Below are 21,043 nucleotides of genomic sequence, written 5' to 3' on the forward strand. Positions count from 1 at the left end.
TTTTTCAGTTCTCTCTGCACGGTGGTTTATGGTAGTACTAAATGCGTTATTCTGGACTGAGAGGATACCAAAGCGGCCTCATACAGAGGAGAGCAAACTCAAGAGGAGCCAGAGTTTTACATCAGTGTTCCAGGACTCAGATGCCTGCAGTGTATGAAAGTCTCTCGCATCCGTTTAATGAAAGCATGCACAGTAGTTGAGTCATCAGCTGATGTGTGTGCTGATGCCACAGGTGAGAGACAGTAAATAACCTGTAGTGGATCTGAAAGCTTTTTACAGTCAAGGAGATCAGAATTATACCCGTGCTTGATTATCTCACGTGAGCCCTCTCTTGCTCCCCACTCTGGTGTTGTGTTTACTCGGGTCAGGGAAATCACTGCTGGTCTGGGAAGATGGGGCAGAAAGTCATATCAATACCGGTTTTGTAGCTGCTTGCATTTAAGAGTCTCAGGCACTATAAGCTGTGGTCCCAGGGAATTCTTTGGCATTTATCACCATGCATCTTTGATCTCTAGAATAATCCCCAACTTCCCAGGATCTTCACCCTCTTTTTTCTGTGTTCCCAAGTCCCTATTTTTCTTCACCTTAATAGTCTGCCTGCAAAATATGCAATCAGCTTCCTAACTGATGGTTCTGTGTTATGTCTCTTTATTAACTGGAAAATCGGAACATGTCACTTCTGTTTAGTCTAAATGTTATCAAGATTTACAACCAGCTCATACCAGTTGTAGCTAGCTAGCAGGTTTGTGCTTGACAGTTTGGAAGTTCAGTTTTGGCTGTTTACCTCCCACCCCCTTATCCCTGCCCCTGCACATGCACAGCATTGTCTGCCACCCATCAGTTTTTACAGTTTTAGCTAATTTTTGCCTCCACACATGGAAGAACATGATACCCGTTTTGTTAGGAAGTGTCTGCACTTTCATACAAGTCTGTTACTGTTTTTACACGGTTGTAGGACCCATCTGTCAGCAATTCATTATTAGGACTCTCTAGTTATTTAGTAGACAAATTAATGCAGTTGTCTTTCTCAGCAGCTAATGGGTGATCCAAGATCCAATTCAGTGACCTCCTGGAGAGTTTTTGGGAATGGGATCATCCCATAACAGACTTCTTTTTTTAACCCAGATCAATAGGATGTGTTGACAAAGTTGTTTGAGAGTAAGTCAGTGTGTCAATGAGAATTCAGCCCAAAAGGCCTCGTTGCTTGGTTGAAGTGGGTAATGTAAATATAATATCCACCCGCTCCATTACCAAGGTCCTGCAGACCCCCACTTCCCCAAACAAGTCTAGTATTAAAATTTTCTCCGTTTCCCAAAACACGTACCTGTACTTCATGTTCTCAATGTCAAAAGTAGTTCCTTCTTTTTATATTCAGAGTTTTATAGGTTCAACTAAGAAGTAACCTTTCTACTATTTCTAGAAGTGGTTAGCAATGCAGTGGCTTAGCAGATCCCTGTGGAGGTCAAGGAATCATTCTTCACTGTGTTGTGTGTGAGGAGAATTAATTGGATTATCGCAAGAGTTAGTAGGATCTACAGCTATGGGCTCATTACCCTGTGCAGAAGAGAAGGTTTTCTGTTTACAGCCTCCTCTGAGGAGTAGATGGAAGGATGTATCACTACGAACCTGAAAAGCAAGGTAGTAACTATCACCGCTGCAGCAAGTGATACTCCCTCAGTATCACTGTCAAGATGTAAGCTGGGAGAACGTTTGAGTAAATAAGAGTTGGTTCAAGCTACTGTGAGATTAACCTTTTTTTATTTTTAGTTAATACATTTTTCACCTAAACAAAATGTTTCCAGAGCTAGATTCCTTATATGCTATCACCATAAGACGTGCTTCTTTTCAAGAATGTGTCTGTTTATACCCAGGAGACCTCGTGGGTGGATGGTTTGTGCTGTAAAATGTTTCTTATGTTTATCTGACAATGTGTGAATCTGTTATGCAGCCATCGTCATGGAAACAGATGAGATTTTCAAAAGGCATCTCCATGCTAGGTCTCAGGCAGCATCTCTGTGTGTAAGGGCACGAGGTCTTCTGAGCTTACCACCTAGAGTTCTTTTCACGTGCCCACCAAGCATTTTGTTACATACAGTCCTGTAGTTCTTCCTGAACTCGATGCTCCGGGGCACTCCCTCTTCTGGGTAAATGGTGTTTGTGAGAGGAGTATATCGCGCTCCGTACTTCAGATGAGCAGTAGTAGATGCTTCTCTCCTGAACTCAGAAGCTCGCTTTAAGGGGTTGACAGTTCGAGAGTTTCTGTTCCCTGCTAAGATTAACTTCTCATTGTGAAACTAAGGTTGATTGGAAACTCATCAGGCTTGCCCTAAGCATCAGTTTCCCTCAAGAGGAGGTGCCAGAGAAGCTGTGGCAGCCCAGGCCATGCACAAAGAATTTTCCATTGGTGGCTACTTTGTACCCAAAATGAAATAGGGCTGCTGTCTTAGCTTTAATTTGTGCAAGTATGAATATAGATATTCAAGTTTGAATTTGATGGAGACTTAGCTGACATCTTTGTCAGCAGCACATGGAGGCTTGCAGTTCTTAGTTGGGGGACTCTTATTTTTTCGTAGCTGTCTGTTGAACCCTTATTATCTCCAGTTCATGCACAGTGATCTGGATCAGAACTGTTGTTGTTTGGGGTGCTTCCTTTCCATTTGTTCAGACATTTTTAAATATTCGTCAAGGTCGTGGTGACAAGCTAATCTTGAGGATGTTTTTTGCTGATTAGAGTCCCAGGGGTGGTTACATCCAATGCTCTTTTGATGTTTCAAGTGTTTCTCTTCAATAATCTTTGTGCTGTCTGTCAGCACAAAGAACTGTGATTTATTCCTGAATATGCTGTGTTCAACAAGGGGATGTAGACTCCTGAATGGTGGTGGTTTATCTTCCAGAAAGTGAGGTAACAGTGCTTCAGACCATCAGATGTGGATTTGTAGTACGTCAACAGCCACATCAGTGAGTTTTTTCCCCAGTTCTCCTGTAACTTTCACAGCTTACCTGAAGAGGTCCTTGAATCATGAAAGCCAGGCTCCTGTTTTAGTTGATCCCGAGTTGATCAGAGATGGCTGCAGGTGGGTTTTATTTTTTCAGCAATAATCGCAAGCAGCAACCGATTGGTTTGGATGCGTTTCCCATCCTGTATTTGGTTTATGCCTTCTGTTCTTATGGGTTCTTTCCAAATCACCTGTGCTCCAACTCAATTTTAGTTCTGGGATTTTAATCTGGTGTTTTTAGAGTACTCATATAGAGTGCTGTTCTCAGTCTTCTCTTTCTAGGGCTGTCTTTCATACTTTTGAGATAAGGAGTACTCTTTTCCCTCTGAGGTTCATAAGACAGGAAATTCCTGAGTCTTTTCATACAAAGAAAGCATTTGACTGACCTGTGGTGGGAACATAAGCCATCCTCACAGTGCTTTTCCAAAGGGCTCCCTGTGCATGGACAAGGTGCGAAACAGGAAAGCTGGACTTGGGGACTGTGGTGCAAAGTAAATACTGCCAGACCTGACATGAGTCGGTGGTCAGTCTGAGCGTTGCTTCCGTTGCAGTCATCTTGTAGTAGAGCCAGTAGTGAGAAAAGTGATGAAGATATTTGAACGTGTAAATCTGCTTGATGTGAAGTACCTCAGTCCAGCCAGCTATCTCAGGTTGGATTTTCTGAGGCTGTCTTTTCTGAGATTGTCTCTGCTGAAATGATCTTTCTGGTGATACAGGAATTGACTCACAGGTCTTGCCTAGTTATTATATACCCTGAAGCAGAAAGAATTAATCCTGATGTTTATTCCAAGAACCAAATTATTTGACTTGTATTTAGTTCACATTTTCCTTAGGATAAGCTATTTCTTTATTTGTGAAATTAGATTTTTTGTTTGTTTAAAAATTGCTCCTTGGAGAAGTAATACAGTTAGCTGACAATGTAATGTGTGATTGCGCAGTATTTGCATTATATTTTAGACCACATTTCATTTCTGTCTTTTGGTATACTGCTAATCAGGTAAAATCTTTATAAAACCGCTTCTGAGAAAAGCTAATCAATTTGAAGAATATGAAGATTAAAGCATATGCCAGATAAATGCATCTGTTTTGGTGCTCTACTAAATGCACTATAATATGTTGCTGACATATCTCAAATAGAAAAATAGTAGTGATAGGCTTTGATTTAGACTCGTTTTAAAATATCGGTTTTTGAAGAAATTGCCCAGGTTTTTTTCCCAATTCACTGCTGTCACAATAGCAAAAGGTAATAAAAACTTGTGGTTCTGCAGTAGGGAGAAACAGGAGACCTAGACTCATTTTTGCTTTTTCTCCAATTACTACTTTTTTTTTTTAAGAAAAAATGCTAATGTAAACGAACAGAAGATAGATAACTTTAGAATAAAGAATATTCTTTCTAGTAGAATTATTCTCTTAATTTAAAAAGCCGCTTTTTTCCATAATTGGATTAAATTAAAGATTCTAAATGAGTCATTGAACTTTGGCCAATGTTTTCTGACAAGTTTGATGTTTTGGGGGATAGGGGAGTCTTAAAAGGGAGAGAAATAAATTAGCTAAGCCATGGCTGGGCAGACCACACTCCCCCTTCTGATGATTTAATATTAGAAAAGTTTTAGATCATTCCTAGCTGTAAAAGTGTTTTCCCTTGCAGCTGAAGAATTCTGCCCTAACCGCAGTTAGTGCTGGTAGTATTTCTGTGAGTTTTGAGGATACTGTTCAAGTAAGAATTACTAATAGTTATTAAACTATTATTTATTGTGGAGATATATAAAAACAGGAACAAAACCACAAGAACCATTGATATTCTTAATACAGACAAATCTCATGTGAGACTGGTTTTGCTATCACAGTGAAATTTGGTGCATTAAAGTTCCTTAAAATTTCTCTTAGCAATTGCAATTTTAATTCTTGTCTTTTTTTGACTTGTGGCTATAATAAATATTTAATTGATGATGATACCATATGGGACTTAATATTTATTAATCTAACTCTTTTCAAAAATTCACATTTTTACTTAGAGCATAGATATTGTGAGATTTTTTTTGTGGCGGGATTCTTCCCCAGTAAATTAACTAGATAAAATTCAAGTCCTAAAATAGAGTACCCTTACATATTGCTTGCCAAGAAATTTTAAAAAAGCATTAGACCTTCAATCTAGAAATTGTACATCATTCACATCTCTCAAATGGTGAGTTAAGACTGCTTGTTTGCTTTCCAAAATTGCTCAGATGGTTATTGTCTTTACTATATCAAAATTTGCAAATGTTTTAAAATGATTAAATCTTTCCAGGTGGACAGTTAAGTGTCTTGAGAATAAGATTATGTCAAGGAAACTTCGTTAGTGAAAATAAATCTTTGTGGCACTCTGGTGTAGATTTGTGTAACTACAAATGCTGTAAATTTCCATAGACCTGGTGTTTTAATACAGTACTTTGCCTATGGTTCCTCAGCTAAACTGTGTGTCTTGTTGTCTTTAGTTTTCAAGCATGAATATGCTTATTGATTTCACTAGGACTACTTTGGCATATAAGCTGAACAGATACAAATACAAGTCTATCTAGGCAATACTAAACAAGTCTTGTTTTCCAGTATTAAAACTCTCACCTATTCTTATCATTCAGGTATAATGTGTCTCGATCAACTTCTTTGACTTTCCTAGTGTGTGTTTGTTGGTGTTGTGGTGTTAGTATTACTGACACCATCAATGGCGAGTATTAGCATGACATAATTTAATGTCTTAAGTGTTTCATGACATCTTAACATGACATGGATTAAAGCTATTCTAAAAATCGGAGTGACAGTATTTCAGACTTAGTTTTCCCAATCTTCATTTTTTTCCTGATAAGTTGAAACAAATGTTAGGAATGAGAAGGTATGTATGGCTATTCAGGTGAGGGTGAGATTGTTGTTAAAAAGGGTGTATGCAATTAAGTAAGAGTGGGTTGTTCTAAAATCTGGTTGAAGGGCTGGTAACTGAAAAAGTAACTGTTGAACTGATGGACTGATGAACTGGCTTGTGTGAATGAAACAGCATACAAAAAGAAAACTTAAGAGAATGCAAGAAAGGTACAGAAACACAGTGAGGAGCATAGCTAATCTGTTTGATAACAAAAAGCTTTAAGAATACAGTATAGTCAGAGTATATGCACGGATTTTATTCTACATAGAACATGGTTTTAAGTACTTAAGACAGATGTTTTATTATATTGGAAACCAATAAAGGTTGGACTAGAAAATACACTTTTAAAAACTTGGATTTGATATTCTAACCACCAGAATAATGTAATAAAAATGTATGTTCAGTTATATTGAGAGTGTCCATTACTGAATCACAGAATGGTTGAGGTGGTCAGGATCTCTGGAGGTGTCTGCTCCAACCCCTGCTCCAGCAGGGCCACCCAGAGCAGGGTGCCCAGGCCCATGTCCAGGTGGCTTCTGAAGATCTTCAGGCAGACTCCGCAGCCTCTCTGGGCACCCTGCGCTAGCACACAATCAAATTTGTCTTTTAGAATAATAGAATTACCTGCTGTTTAGGGCAAATAATAATAAAATTAGATTAAAAAGCACACTTTCTCCCACTGTTGGAGAAGAATGTCATTAGTTTCAGCGAGTTCAATTTAAAGTATTTAAATTCATTAGTCAAATCTTAGACTTCAGTACCACGTGCTTATTAGCCTAAATTGGTCCTGCTGCTATGGAAGGCAGTTTTACCCTCTGTTTGTCTGTGCTTCTTGAGTTTCCATTCCTTCCCTCATGCTGGCCTTACGACTACATGGTAAAATAGATGAAAAAATTATCCAGCTGTAGGTGAACCTGAAAAAAGGGAAGAGGACTGAGATTCACTTTCAGCCTGTCATTATTAAAATGGAGATGGCAGGAATGAGGGGGCAGAATTAGGATCTGTCTTTACACTTCAGCAGCTTCAATTTATGGAGTATTAAACTGCTCATGACATTTTTATTTAGAAGAGAAAGGAGGAAAAAGGAATAGCACAGAAGAAATCAAAGGTTTAAACGCACTGTTCAGGATGAGAATACAGGAGAAACATGAAAACACAACAAAATATATATGAAGCAAGTTGTCTTAGGTCATTGTTCTTGAAACTGCTGTTTTGTAAACTTAAAATGTACATGAAGTAAAAATTTTATTTTGTAAGGTGTTTTGGTTTTGAAGTATTTCAGATGCTTGCTTTTACACTTGATAACAGACCAGACTTTGACTGAGCATTTCCTTGCTACATGGGAGCGTGGGTTATCTATCAAATCTAAAAACAGGCAGCACTGGCTTTTAAAGTAAGTGGCTGTAAACTCATACAGGATTTGTCAAGTTAAATGAAAATGTGTGGGGAATCATAGCCCCAAATTTCTGATTAAAAGTGTACATTTTACAACGTGCTATTTCAAAACTTTTTGGTATCGGAGAAATGAAATAGTCAAATGCAAGAAGGGCTAATGCACCTGATGTTCACACCATTAACTTTCAGTAACAGTAACTTTCAGCAGTAGGCTGTGTAAAACTTTGAAAAAGTAAGCAAGCAAACAAACACAACTAGCATTAGAGCTGTTTCCTTTTAAGATGATTAACTCGGTTTAAATTAATGTCTGTCTTTATTAAATAAGCTGCCCAGGGGTTGCTGCAGCAAATATAGTCACATATTGACATTTTCTTCTCATTCAGGCATTCGTTTATTCTTAAGTGTTTAATGAGTTCCTCACTGTCATACATAAAACGAGAACTTAAGGCTGGAAAGCCTATACATTAAAAATGGAGGGGGGAAAACTACAGGTATTTTTTTAAGAGATGTTCATAAAATACCTCCATCAAGGTCATGACTGCCTCTTATTTTTACCTTTGCAAAGCATACTGGATTAGGTTTTGTTACTTCATGGTTGGGATGCAAGTTGCAGGGGAGAAGCTGAGCTGTTACGGTGCTCTGAATATTACCATGTGCGATGCTGAGTGCCATGAGATCAAGTATTCTGACTACAAAAGGACAAGTGAAAGAGTATAAGAGGAACAGGAGCTGTGGCAAGGATGTAGCAATGGTCCTCCAGCCTGTGAGGGAGTCCTAGAGGGAAAACAGAACTTAAATATGAGAAGATTTGTGCTACATTATACGAAGAAAACCTTCAAAAATTGCTGGCAATCAGTTTAAAATATAAAGGAAGTATTAAAAAATGGAGAAAAGATTTTTCTGTGAAGTGCAGTGTGGAGTCTTGGGGCAGGACTTATGCTCAGGTGGTCACAAACTGACCTGAAACAGAAGGAAACGCGAATGTGTTCAGGTATGTTCCAGCAGTTGCCCCCCGTCATATCTTCAGTCACCTTTGAAATAAAATGAAGGTTAGAAATGAGTCACGCTTAACTGAATCTACAGCAGAAAGATTTCGGGTTTGGAAGATAAAAGGTAATTCAGCCGTTTTCAGATAAAATGAACTAACTTTGAATAAGTGAAATTAACAATGGATAATTGCAGAGCTCAAACTACCCAGCTATGCAGTGTCTTAGCTGTAAAAGCTGAAGGTCCATAAAGCAGGTGGCTGCATGCAGCTGCCAAACATCATCTTAACCTCATTAGTAGTCAGTAAAACACCATCACAAAAGCAAGTTGCAGATGGCAGGGAAAGAAAAGGCACATAAGAACTAACAAAAGGAGTCCTTGAGTATGTACAGTTACTTGCAAAATAAAGCAATTTAGTGTAAATGTCTGAATATATGTGGAGGCAAAAGATTGCTGCTGGTAATTACGGTAGTTTTGAGTGGAGGTCTGTTTCTGGGTAACACCAGTGAAAAGCAGCTGCAAGTTTGCTTTCATTATGAGCACAATTGTAGTAGGAATGATAATATTTATTATGAATGATAATTCTGTTTTATTTAAATAGAGCATTGCTTGTTCCTCTCCCACAGAGCACTCTTTCCTAGCTGGTTCTGCTGTTGCCATTATTAACTCTTTATTTCATCTCAGAACACCCAGTTGATCTACTAAAGCTGTTCTTCGGGTATGTTTATTGTAATCCTTATTCCTCAACCCCATCATATACAAAAAAAAAGTTAATCTGTTTCCATGTGATGTGGCTGATTTAAAGTTATGTGCCAGTTACCAGATTTATGCTTTGGCTGCCTTCTGTGTGCCTCTCAGAATGGATGGGAGCTGAATTACAACTGCTTTTCCCTGAATGAGTCACAAATGTTTGTCTGGCTTTTCTACCCAGCCACAGTTTTTAATCACCACGTAAGAATTGTCTAGCTTTGTCACTTCTACCTGTCAAATTTGGCTGAAATTTGGCTAAACAGCCAAAGCTGAGGAGGTAACGTGATGGAGAGGGGAAAGGAGTAGGAATGTAATGTATTCAATCTAGCTTCAATGTAAGTATGCCTACTGGTGCAACCACATACATTGATTTGAGAAATTGGATGAAAGTCCCTGCTCTGTTCTGGCTGCCATGCTGATCTATGGAGCACTGTCAGTGGTGGGAAAAGAAGAGCTATGAAGATGTGATTACCAATTTCACTGGAGAATGCTGGTAGGGGTTCCTCTTAACAGCTGTTCTCCAAGCTACATGTGTCTTCATAGTCTGCAGCAAAAAAAAAAAGTGTGGTTACAGAATGGCAGCCTCTGGGAGGTTTGAGCAGTCTTGAGGGAGTGGGACAGCAGGTCCTTGGTGAAAGTGCAGTAAAGGTGGGCAGTGAAGATAGAGCCGCTGCACAATTACAAAATTGTTCCTTAAGAATTTTAGGTTCCTCAGGGCCAACTCTGGTAAATGTTACGTGTCAGCAGTATCGATTCGATGGAGTACTCTTCTCCACTCTAAAGATGGGTCAAGATTTTCCTGAGGATGGGTCAGGGCTTAAATGGGCCTGGTTTCAGAATAGTTTGTCCTGGATAATCTCTCCTACAAAAGTGGAATTTATTTGTAAGTGCCACTTCATTCTCTCATCATCTGTACTGTGTCAGTGATCCCTCTTCTGGTATCTGTCACTTGAAGTTACCATTTTTGCACTGAACCGTCAGAGACAACAACAGCAGCTTGATCTCACACCCTGTGAATCACCGAGTTAGTAAATCAAAAGCCAGCTTTGATAATTCTTGTCTTTTCTGCTTGTCAGGAGAGTTGGATAATGGTAGCATTGATGCAAAAAGCAGCTATGACTGTGTGGTCTGGAATTGAAAAGTAAAGCTGCGGTATGACTACTAGTCTTTTAACTGATCAACTTTTCTTAAAAGTTCTCTTAAATTAGAAGAGAACCTCGATGCCTTTAAACTTTGAGGTTTTTATACTCAGAAGTTGCTGATACTTCAGAAAGCTTCTGTTTGCTCACTCGGTTCTGAGTCTTAAAATGCATTTCCACCTGAGGTTTTGAACTGTTTACTTACATTGAGGTGTAATCTTGGTTAAATGAATAATTCTTAGGAGACCTTAAGGGTTCTTGAGCTAGATTGAATTAGTTGACTTATTCCAGCCGGAAGGGTTAGTTGAGAAAAATCTGAATGCTATGAAATAACTCAGTGCAAATGTTTCTTTCAGCTAGCCAGTGCACACGTAGGTCTTCTTGATCGTGACTCTGAATCATGAGGAAAATATAGTGAGGCATAATGGCTTTTTGGTATAATGAAAACTGCTGTAACAATTCTGTCCTGTTGAAATACACATAAATGTAAAGATTTGGGATTCAACTTTTTTTTATTAAAAAAAAAAATATGAATACATACAATGTTGTTAGCATTTACTTGAAAATAGAGAGCTCTTTTGCACAGTACGGATTTTATTGTAAGGAACAGGCAGAGGAAGATGTAAGGCAAAATGTAATTGAAGTGTTTCGAATAGATGAACTTTCTTCAACCCTTTGCTTAATGTGACACTAATTTTTTCAGTCTTTTTCAAAGGGGGGGGGATAAAGAAAGTGTGTTTATATATATATATATGTATGTATGTATGTGTATATGTGTGTGTGTATTGAGAGAGAGTGCCAAATTTCAGACTTCATTGCCTGGCTGGCCTTGGTCTTGATCTTTTACAGAAGATTTAACAGGAAGTGGCAAGAGGCATAGAAATGTAATCAGTTGAACTGTAACAGAGAAACAATGTGGTTAAGTACTTTCTTGGCAGTGTGTTGCCATTTTTATCCATTCAGCAAATGTAATTTATTTATATATCTGTCAATAAATACAAGGCGGCATCCAATAACGAGTGCAGCAGGGCTTTAAGCCGGAGTGTATTGCTGTGTTTGACACAAAGGTCAAACCTGGGAAAGGGCCTTGAAATTAACATTTCTTGAAAACTATTTTTCCTTCCAGTGAGGTTATCTCTTAATTCCAGCAATCTTCTCTGTTTGATAAGCAGAGAGCGCATACATTTTGATTATATGAAGGAGGGAGGAGGTGATGAAACTTAAATAAATAAATAAAAAATTCAGGCGGCATTGTGTTCTGCTGATAAGAATGGAACTTTATACAGCACAGAAGAGATTACATGCGGTAGAATTGGGAAGCAAATTGTATTTACAAAAGATAGCATGATTTTCCTAATAGGTGTTGAAAACAGGCTATTCACTCATGTATTCTGCTGAGCTTGGCTAGCAATAACTACATTTCAAAAAGGACAAATCTGATTGAAGGTAGAAGCATTCCCGTCTTGCAGACACTTGTCTAAAGGGTTTGCATTAAATTTTCTTGATGGGAGCACAGTAGTGTTTTATTCTGCATCTGTACAAACTGGTAATGTGGAAAATAAAAATACAAATAGTGTACTTGATTGCTTCATGCTTCAACCACTTGAATTACTAGATTTATGTCTGCAATTATGGAAGAGATGTTGCAATATGATAGTTCAGCAATAACTGTCACAATTGTATTACCAAAATATATATACAACTCATTTTTGAAGTTAAGGGTATTAAAATTAAGTTTTAGGGACCAGACATAGCTTCCTGGGGTTTTATCTTGTTTTTAATGTGGCCAGAGTGTTTTTAAAGAACTGCAGCGTGTCTAAATGCTGTCACTTATTAATAGAATACATGAGTCAAAGATGTCGTGTGCTGCAGAATTCTGCAAGGTATTATACATGTCTGCTGAGAAAAGTGATACTTACCTTGTCATGGTAATATCAACAAGATGCAGAATTCTCTGGTTGTATGTCTGTGCTACCTCTGAAGCCTTTAAATTTTTTTCTTCCTATGTTTAGATCTTGGATTTGGTGAAGGGCATGCATTACCAGTTGGCCTGTCAGAAGTACTTTGAATTGACACACGATGTAAGTAGCTACTAATTTTTGTTATACTATAATCACCGTTTTTGTCTCGAGGAAGGCCATGGAAATCGTGCATGAAATCCAGAGGCTATTTGCAGCTTTCACATCCATCAGCTTTGTTAGCTTTCATTTTAATAATTTCTCATACTCTTTTGTAATTTCCTACATTTATATATTGATGTTATTTACTATCCTGAATGTTAAAGATACAGTAAAAAGTTACGATTTCTTCCTAAAAATGGTCAATAATGTAAAATTTTGTCCTTTAACTTTTTCAATATCCTCTTTTTAAACAAACTGTTATTTTTAACCCATAATGCATGTTTGATATTTTGAGATACACCTTAAAAGATAAACAGAATAGATCTAAGAAATGTAACTGAAACTCTAATCTTCCAGCACTTACAGAGTTAATATTGTTTATTTTCGTTTGACATTTTTCATGTCTTTGGTCACGTGTGATGATTTTTTAAATCAAACTGAACATTCACAGACCTTTCCCACTTGCTTAATCATAAGCTTCTATAAAATATTAAAGCAAGATCCACAAAATTGTAAGATAGAGAATGGCAGTAGCATACCTCCTGCATGATTTCTTGATTCAAAAAAGTTTTCTTATTGGCTCGAGGTTCCTTGTTGTCAAGAAAAAACAAGAGAGTGCAGTCTTTCTTATAAATTTGTCGTCTCCACAGCTGAAAAAATGGAAACATCCCTTTCAAATATCAGAACATGGTCTTGTTCAAAATCTGGTTGAGGATTAGATGACCTACCCAGAGACGTTTGCCGTTGACTTCTTTTGTTCTTATTGGTTTTCACATTTGATTTAGATGGAACTGCTTGTTTCCTCAAATTCCCAGCAATCATTAGGGTCAATGTATAGCAAAAGTATACTTTGAAGCCACAGTCAGTATTGCCAGTTCGGCAGCTGTGATTTGAGAGGAACACTTTGTCTTATCGTCGAAGATGATGATAAAATGGCTGTAATAATCTGAAAGGAAATTCAAAATTATGTATTATTTGAAATTTAGATAATATATACCCTATGTATGGCTAAGTCAGTAGAAATAATAATTTTCCCAAGATGACTATGAACCCAAGGTCAGTATTCACCAAAGAATAAATCAACATGGTGCTGAATGTGTGTTGTGTTTTAGTAAAGCTGTCTTTCCATTGTCCTATGGTAAATTCCCACAAAGCTTTATTTTCTTTCAGTCCTGGGTGATATGAATGTCTTCGCAGCTTGCGCTAAGAAAACCATCTTTCTGCTTTGCTGCTGTTTCATACTTTAGCTAGAGATTCATCTTATTTGTTCTGTTTTCATTCATTTCATGTAGAAGTGAAACAGTCACCTAACAACAGCTCTGTCCTGAAGGATATCAAAATCTTCCAAGAAACAATAGGAAGCATTGTGATTGTTCTTTTCCATGCATTCAACTTTCCTGAGAATTTCTGCATAGGGTTAGATGTAAATGTAGCCTCCAGGGAATAAGTGCATTCTATGGACAGGTTTCAAACCACAAGCACGTTTCCTTTTAATATGAGTTATGTTTTAACAAGAACTGTAGTTTTTATCATGTTTTGTTTTTGGGGAAGAAGGAACTAGAATCTCTAGATGAAGAGCTTTCTAAAAGTCCTGCTGTCCCAAAGACTGCGTGCCATCATTTTCAGACCTAGTAATCAAAGTAGTGAAAAAGATTTTGTCAAGTTTTTTTGTTCATCTGGTTACTATAGTAACCCTTATTCATTTCTACAAAATCACGTTTAATACATGTGGAGTAACTTACTGCTTTCTAAATCCCCCTGTGAAGATCCTCTGACATGTAAAAGCTTGTAAACGGAGATATTGGGAATGCTGTCCACAAAAGTAAATGGAACAATTTTATGTGGTACAATATGGTGCGTTCCGGTCCTCTCCTATTGTTTACTTCTTAAGGTGGCTTGAATGGTTTGAGGCGATAGGTCTTTGATTTCTTTATCCTGGTAATTTTTTCTATAGTCCACTAAGTAATTTTACTGAAGTCTGGTTATTTTCTTGAAGTTTACTTAACAGAAAGCAGCACAGTGGCTGCAAAACTGACAGAGGCAGAACATGGACAGACACTGTTGGTGTTCCTGCTGTTAGTTCCTGTCATCATTGTTCCAGCAGCAAAAGCAGAAAACACAGAAAGTCACTTTCTGAAGTTTGAATGTCACATGGTTATGAGGGTGCTCTTTTTTTTGAGAATTTAGCTGCTAAACTTATTAACAGTGTGCTAAGAATAATTTTTCTGTCCTACAACTACATGTTTTAATAATTTTATTTTCAAGGGGAGGATTAAAAAAAAAAGTCTCTGTAATTGATGATAGCTAATCAAGCAATATAACCTTTGCTTTCCTGTATACGAAGAGCAGAGCTTTTCAGTGGAAGAAATTCCTGAAAAATCAAGCAGTATAATGTTGATTATTACTGTTTTGTCAAATAGCTGAAAAATCTTGAGTAAAACTTTTCCAGAAATAATGGACTGGTTCACCTGGAGAATTCTCAGCTTCAATTTTGTAATCTGTCCAAAATTTTATCAAGGAAGTTTTTGATATATTTTATGCAGAGCAGTTCTTGTTATCTATAATTCTTGAGAGTTTGTAGTGCTTATGTAGATTAGACTTTCTGATCTACCACAAATGGCTTTGTAGCAGAGACTTGCTTAAGATGATATTTTTCTGAGTTCGCTGAGTTTACACTACGTCTACCTAAGAACTCTCTGCATTTCTTCTCCATTATCATTTATCCAATCTATATTGCATTTTATTTTCATGCTGGCAGCAGCTTTGCTGTTGGCTTCAGTAGTGTAGTGCTTGACACTAAGTCTGTCCTAGTAAGTCCAGCTGAACTAGAATGGGATGTTTACAACTATGTGGGGAGAATGGGGGGGATGCTTTGCACCTCAGTATTCTGGGTTTACAGGATACCTAAATGCTGCTTATCTGAAGATTCAGTGTAAACTGGGCTTATTGACTTTAGTGCTACACCTCACCTGAACCTCTTTTTTTCTTTTCACTATCTCACAATCACAAAACAAAAGTGACCATCATTTTTTGCGGTCCAGTGCATTGTCTTCATGCTGAAATTGATGTGTTAAAGAAATGTGCCTACGTGAAATTTGCTAAGTCTTTCAGAAAGTGTGGAAAAGGGAAGCACTGCGTATGGTGCATGATTGGCTTTAACATATATTTCAAGTTCTGGGATATTAAGGCACACTGCTTTTTGGGGAAGTTATTTTTTAAATGATAACAGTATAATTTGATCAAGACAAGCTGTTTTACATGTGAGAAGAAAATCCATTTTGACTTGATAGAATTATGAATGAATGGCCTGTGTAGAAGTATGATAGAAAAGATATGATAGAAGTATGACCAAATGGCTAGATATTTTCAAATTATCATATTTTAATAAGAAACAATATATGTTTGTTATACACGAAACTAGAGTAAGTATTCAAACTGCCAAGATACTGAACTATCTTGTCTTTTTAGTCAAATTCAGATTTTAAGTCTTATAGAAAGAATCATAAGTGTTTGAAGTTCTAGTATTTGTACGTGAGTTCATAGTAAGCTATTTCATGTTGGTTATTCTTTTTAGATTGGTTAAGTTTTTATTTGTTTTGAAGAGTGGGCAGAAGGCAGCTTAAGTAAAGAGGAAATGAGACACCCTGCAAATGTAAGGAGTGCAGACGTAACCCAAAGTAAATAGTCACAGTAATGAGGAATGCCTTGCACAGTTACAATAGCAGAGAGATCTTATTTTAATTTAGTTGATAGAATTGGATAACAATTCAAAATAGAGGAAAATATTTCCAGAATGAACAATTTTGATCTGGGCAACATACATATAGTCAAGTAAAAGAGATTGATGATATGAGTCAGCTGTGAACTACCAGTAGGTTAAATTAATGTTCTTGTGTCAGCTTGCCTGTAGAAATAATTAGTGCTTCAAAATTTGATTGTAAATAGATCACAGTTGTACTGATCTAAGACTGGCTATTATGAAAAAGAAAACCTAACTGGTTAGTGTCTCTGTTACTAAGTTGTATTCCAGATGAACTACTGTTAATGTCATTTGCATGAGTGTTGCTGTGCCAGTTACTTGCTGTACAGCTGATTATTTATATATTAACATCCATCTCTCAGCATTTTATTCCTGAGTACTGATGTTTTGCAATCTTTGTGTATTTTTAAAGAGCAAATGAAATCTGGCACACTTAGCAAGCTTTCTGGTGCCAAGGAATCACTTCTGCATAGTTTATTAAAAAAAAAAAAAGGGGGAGGGGGAGGAATTAAGTCAAAGACCATTTTTCTTAGTTTGTGACCAAATCACAAGAACGTTGGACTTTTTTTTAATTTAAAAAAAAAAAAGGATTTGGTTGATTGATATCACAGTAACACCGTGATTGCTCCACGTTTTTTCTGTAATGTCAGCTTTTGTTTTAAAAGTTCTGGGTTAAGAAAACAAAGATACCGTAGCTATAAAACGATTGCTTCAATTTCTTTCAAAACAACATTTGCCATAGCAGAACTGTAAAACTGGAATTTGTATGAAGGTCAGCATGTGCAAAATGCGTTGAATCCAAGAACAGTCTTGTGATAGCATCAGCTACTGGGTGGAATAAAGAGTTCTGTCTGAAGTGACAGGTCTTTTCACTTGGATCGATAGACTCTACAAGCTTAAATTTGACTGCCCAGAAAATACATTTTTCTTTGGGCATAGTGGCTTCCAGATGGATTTATAGGTGTGAATGGATAAACTGACAGAGAAATCTAGTTTCTCTGCTTCTGGTAGCTCTAAGTTACCAGAAATTTACTAAGTTAATGATGAAGGTTTTCAACTTGCTGTGATTTTTTTGGTGTAAAACACTAAAACACTGTAAAACTTGCATGAAGTAACATGAGCAGTGTAATGTAAAAAAAAATCAAGGAAATTTGTCTGCTTCACCTGCATTTTTGTGGTCAAGATTTATTGTGTAGTTCCAGTCAGAGCAGAATATTTTTGTTTGGAGAAATATTCACCGAAACCTACTGAAAATTTCACAGAACAGATTTATTTATCACTATCACAAAGGATAATGATGATTACAAACAAAATTTTCTCTTTTCCAACTCAAGAAAAAAAAAAGGTGTTGGGCAGAATTCTTTTAATTAAAATAGCATTGTCTAAACTTCATCCACTAGAGCTTTATTTTAGCAGCATTTAGATTTGAAAAGGAGAAATGGTACATGGGATCATACGACAATTTTAACTAACAGTCTGTAAGTAGCTTTTAGACAAATGCCATCAGTCACCTCTGGAAACGTGTCTGTGGGTTTTATTTATACAACGAGCTGCTTCTACAGCTCGTTCTAATTTGTTGGGGAAAGTGCCATAGAACAGAATTAGAGCTACAAAATGAGTCTTAAATTGGTCTGAAGAAAACTGAGATTTTAAGGAAAAAAAGATAATTAAGAGCTTTTCCTAAGAAAACAAGCTTTTCACTGTATTGCTTATTTTTTAAGCCTTTTTGGTGTAAGGAAGTAATTTAGTTCCCAGATAATGGAAATTGGGACATGGATGAAAGCTGGCTGGATGAAACTCATCCAGATAAGATTGAAATGAAATTCAGTAGTGGTTTTAGGTTTCTTTTTTTGCTATGTGCCTTTTATTTTGAGTTCCAAATTAGTGTGCTAGGCCTGCCACTTATTTTTAGGGTTTTTCAACCAAGGTCACTTAGTACAGTTGCTAATATCTTTCTTTCATGCCTGAATTAGATTTTGTTGTATGTGCAGCCATTTTCTGGTGGTGCTAAGATAGGCTGCAGTAATACATTTAATCAGGATCCCATTTAGGACGCACACTGATTCTCTGCTTTATGATTTTTCACAAGTGGCTGAAATTTAAGCTGATGGTTTTGCATGTTAAATCAGCCACCAGTATGTATCCTCATGCAGTGTGTGTGTGTGCACGTGCAAAGTCGCTTGTTAAGTTGCAACTGACTCCTTTCTGGGAAAACGGGAAGATTGTGGCAGCAGAAGATTCCTAGTCTGTGCCTTTTTGATTCCTGGTTTGTTGTGTCCCACGTTTGGGAATTTTTACAAAATTCCTGAGTCTTTGGTCACTGGAAGCGCTGCGTTGGTTTGACACTGGTAACTAGTAACTACCGTGGTGGTAGCTCAGCACCACCACACCACACTCTCACTCCCCGTCTGCAACAGATCAGGGGGAGAAAATAGAATGAAAATCTCATGGATCGAGCTAAGGACAGGGAGATCACTCAACAATGATCATCACAGGCAAAACAGACTCAGCACTGGGAGATTAATGGAATTTATTACCTATAACTAACAAGGTAGAGCAGTGAGAAACTAAAAACACCTTCCCCCCATCCACCCCCTTCCAACTCCTCCCCCCGAGCGGCTCAGGGGAAGGGGCAATGGGGGCTGCGGTCAGGGACTGACGCTTCATCTCTGCCGCTCCTTCACAGTCACTCTCTGCCCCTGCTCCACGCGGGGTCCCTCCCACGGGATGCCGTCCTTCCTGAACTGAGCCTGCGGGGGCTGCCCACAGGCAGCAGCTCTTCAAGAACTGCTCCCACATGGCTCCGTACCACGGGGTCCATCCCCCAGGAGCGAACTGCTCCCACATGGCTCCGTACCACGGGGTCCATCCCCCAGGAGCAAACTGCTCCAGCACGGGTCCCCCACATGTGGGCGGCAGCTCCCCCCAGACCCCCTGCTCCTGCGTGGGCTCCTCTCCAACAACTGCTCTAATATATAAGAACAGACTTAATCTGCTTCCTTATAAATATTGTTTTTGTGGCTGCCAGGGGAAAAAAGGGGAAGAGGCGAAGCTACTGGTTTCTGTTGAGAGTTTCCCATTGATGCTCAAGCTCTACATTTATATTGTTCAGTTGTAACAAGTTCTGTTTATATTCTCTACTGCTGTTTGCATTCTAGACTTACTGAAGTCCATTTATTAGGGTAGGAAGATAAAGATTTAGGTATAGGGTTCGGTTGTCCTAAATTTGTAAAGGTATACTATTTTACCTATATATTTTTTTTTTTTTTTTTTTTTTTTTAGTACAGGAAAGACAGTCTAAAATACTGTCTGATTATTTCAAAGCAGTAATTTTATTCCCCATGTGAAGGAAGAAATTTTGTGATGAAAATAAATCTATGGTATCCTAATATTTCTTGGACCAGTATTGACAAATGTATGCATTTTTATTCAACAGTATAGAAACTTATTAAGTTGCTAATTAATTTGTTCTTGAATATGAAAAAATGTTTTTTTCTGAAATACAATAACTTTTCCTTTCATTTTGTGCAGCTTGACGACATTGGATTTTCTTTGAATCATCCTAATCAGTATTTTGCAGAGAGTCAAAAGTTATTAACTGGTGGTAGAGAGCTGAAGAAGGAACAAAGTCATTTAGGCAACTCTCAACAAAAAAGCAGTAGTCAGGAAAGCATGACTTCAACTTCTACTCCCAGCTCTTCAAATACAACAGCTCAGGCAGAACTGGAGGGACTGGAGGCATACTTCACTGAAGATTAAGCAGCTATGTTTTTTTTTATTCCTTTCTGTCTTTCTTCTTTAGCTGAATGTGTCCTTATACTAAGGAATATACACTTCACTACCTAGAAGACGCAGGCATTTAGTACTTTGAATGGGCTGATGAAAAGAAAGTTAGAGGCTGTAATCGTATCCGATACTTATAATTGCTGGTTTAGGATACTGTTGTATAAAGTGTGTCGAAGGATGGGAAATGAAAATGCATTCCCAATTCTTAAGTGATTTTTGCCTGACTTACATTTTTTGATTTTGTTCAAAATGTTTAATTATTATATCCCATTTTCTGGTCACTTTTATATGATTCTTGTTAATAAATAAATTGTAAAATACAAGGTTGTGGTATTTCCTTTTTAGCTGTCTTTGTGTGGTAGTTAAGTAGGAGTTCTTGTGATTCAAATTGCCCTGTGAAGGGCATGAGCCAGTCTCTGTTTTCTACATGAGGAGCTGAGGGAAATCAACTTCCTTATTTGTGTACCTCGTCACTGAATTTTGAGAGCCTGTTTTGGTACTTGAAATAGAACCAAGTAGAGTTTAGACAATTGTATGAAGAAGGTAATCCGAAAAAGTGACACCACCAGCTGGTTAATCTTGAAGAAGCCAAAGACTTTCTCCCTTTTCTGGAGAGTGACCTAGCTACCAGTAAGGCCCTGTAAGCAAATAAATACAGTGTTGTTGCTAGTGACAGGCAACAGACTTTCTAGAAACTGTGCAAACCCTCAGTACCAAGATTTCCAGGGCTTGTTTTCTCTAGACCTGTCTTGGCCTACTTGGAGCTTTGTTTTAACTCTAATAGCAACTGCCTAATGGCAGTCTTGCTTTGTACAATTGTCTGTACAGTACTTTGTACTTTGTACAGTACAACTGTACTGCCTATGTTTGTAACAGTTTGGGTATGTTTCTACAGCTAATGGCTAGTAATAAGTAGCTATTGCTTGTAGAATGATTTGATCCATGACCTCAAGTGCTGGATATAAACAACTCACCAGTGGTGAGCCAAGTGCTGATACTTGAAGAAATACAACCTAAAGATTGGTGCAAAGCAGGTTTTAGAGGTAAAATAGAAGTATCCAACATGAGTAAACCACACTATATAGAATGTATTTGGATGTAATGTGGAGTTGCTAGACCAATGAAGAAGTCTGCAGAGCATTTTTGGAAATGTGTAACGTTACCCCCAAGTGAAGGCTGAAGAGGAGAAGGACCAATGCCCACCATCAGCATCC

General features: G+C 37.7%; 1 protein-coding gene across 2 annotated transcripts in view; it reads left to right on the forward strand.

Annotated features, from left to right (window-relative positions):
• PRIM2 (DNA primase subunit 2) overlaps positions 1–20,152 on the forward strand; it is a 111,225-nt gene extending 91,073 nt beyond the window's left edge. For both annotated transcript variants that reach the window (XM_035542941.2, XM_035542942.2), the window contains exons 13-14: positions 12,176–12,244; positions 19,575–20,152. In XM_035542941.2, the coding sequence (XP_035398834.2) occupies positions 12,176–12,244; positions 19,575–19,802 (297 nt within the window). In that variant the 3' untranslated portion in view covers positions 19,803–20,152. The remainder of the gene's footprint in view (positions 1–12,175; positions 12,245–19,574) is intronic.
• Positions 20,153–21,043: the final 891 nt, after the last annotated feature.

This window comes from Cygnus atratus, chromosome 3, assembly GCF_013377495.2.
Source record: "Cygnus atratus isolate AKBS03 ecotype Queensland, Australia chromosome 3, CAtr_DNAZoo_HiC_assembly, whole genome shotgun sequence".
Taxonomy (NCBI): Eukaryota; Metazoa; Chordata; class Aves; order Anseriformes; family Anatidae; genus Cygnus; species Cygnus atratus.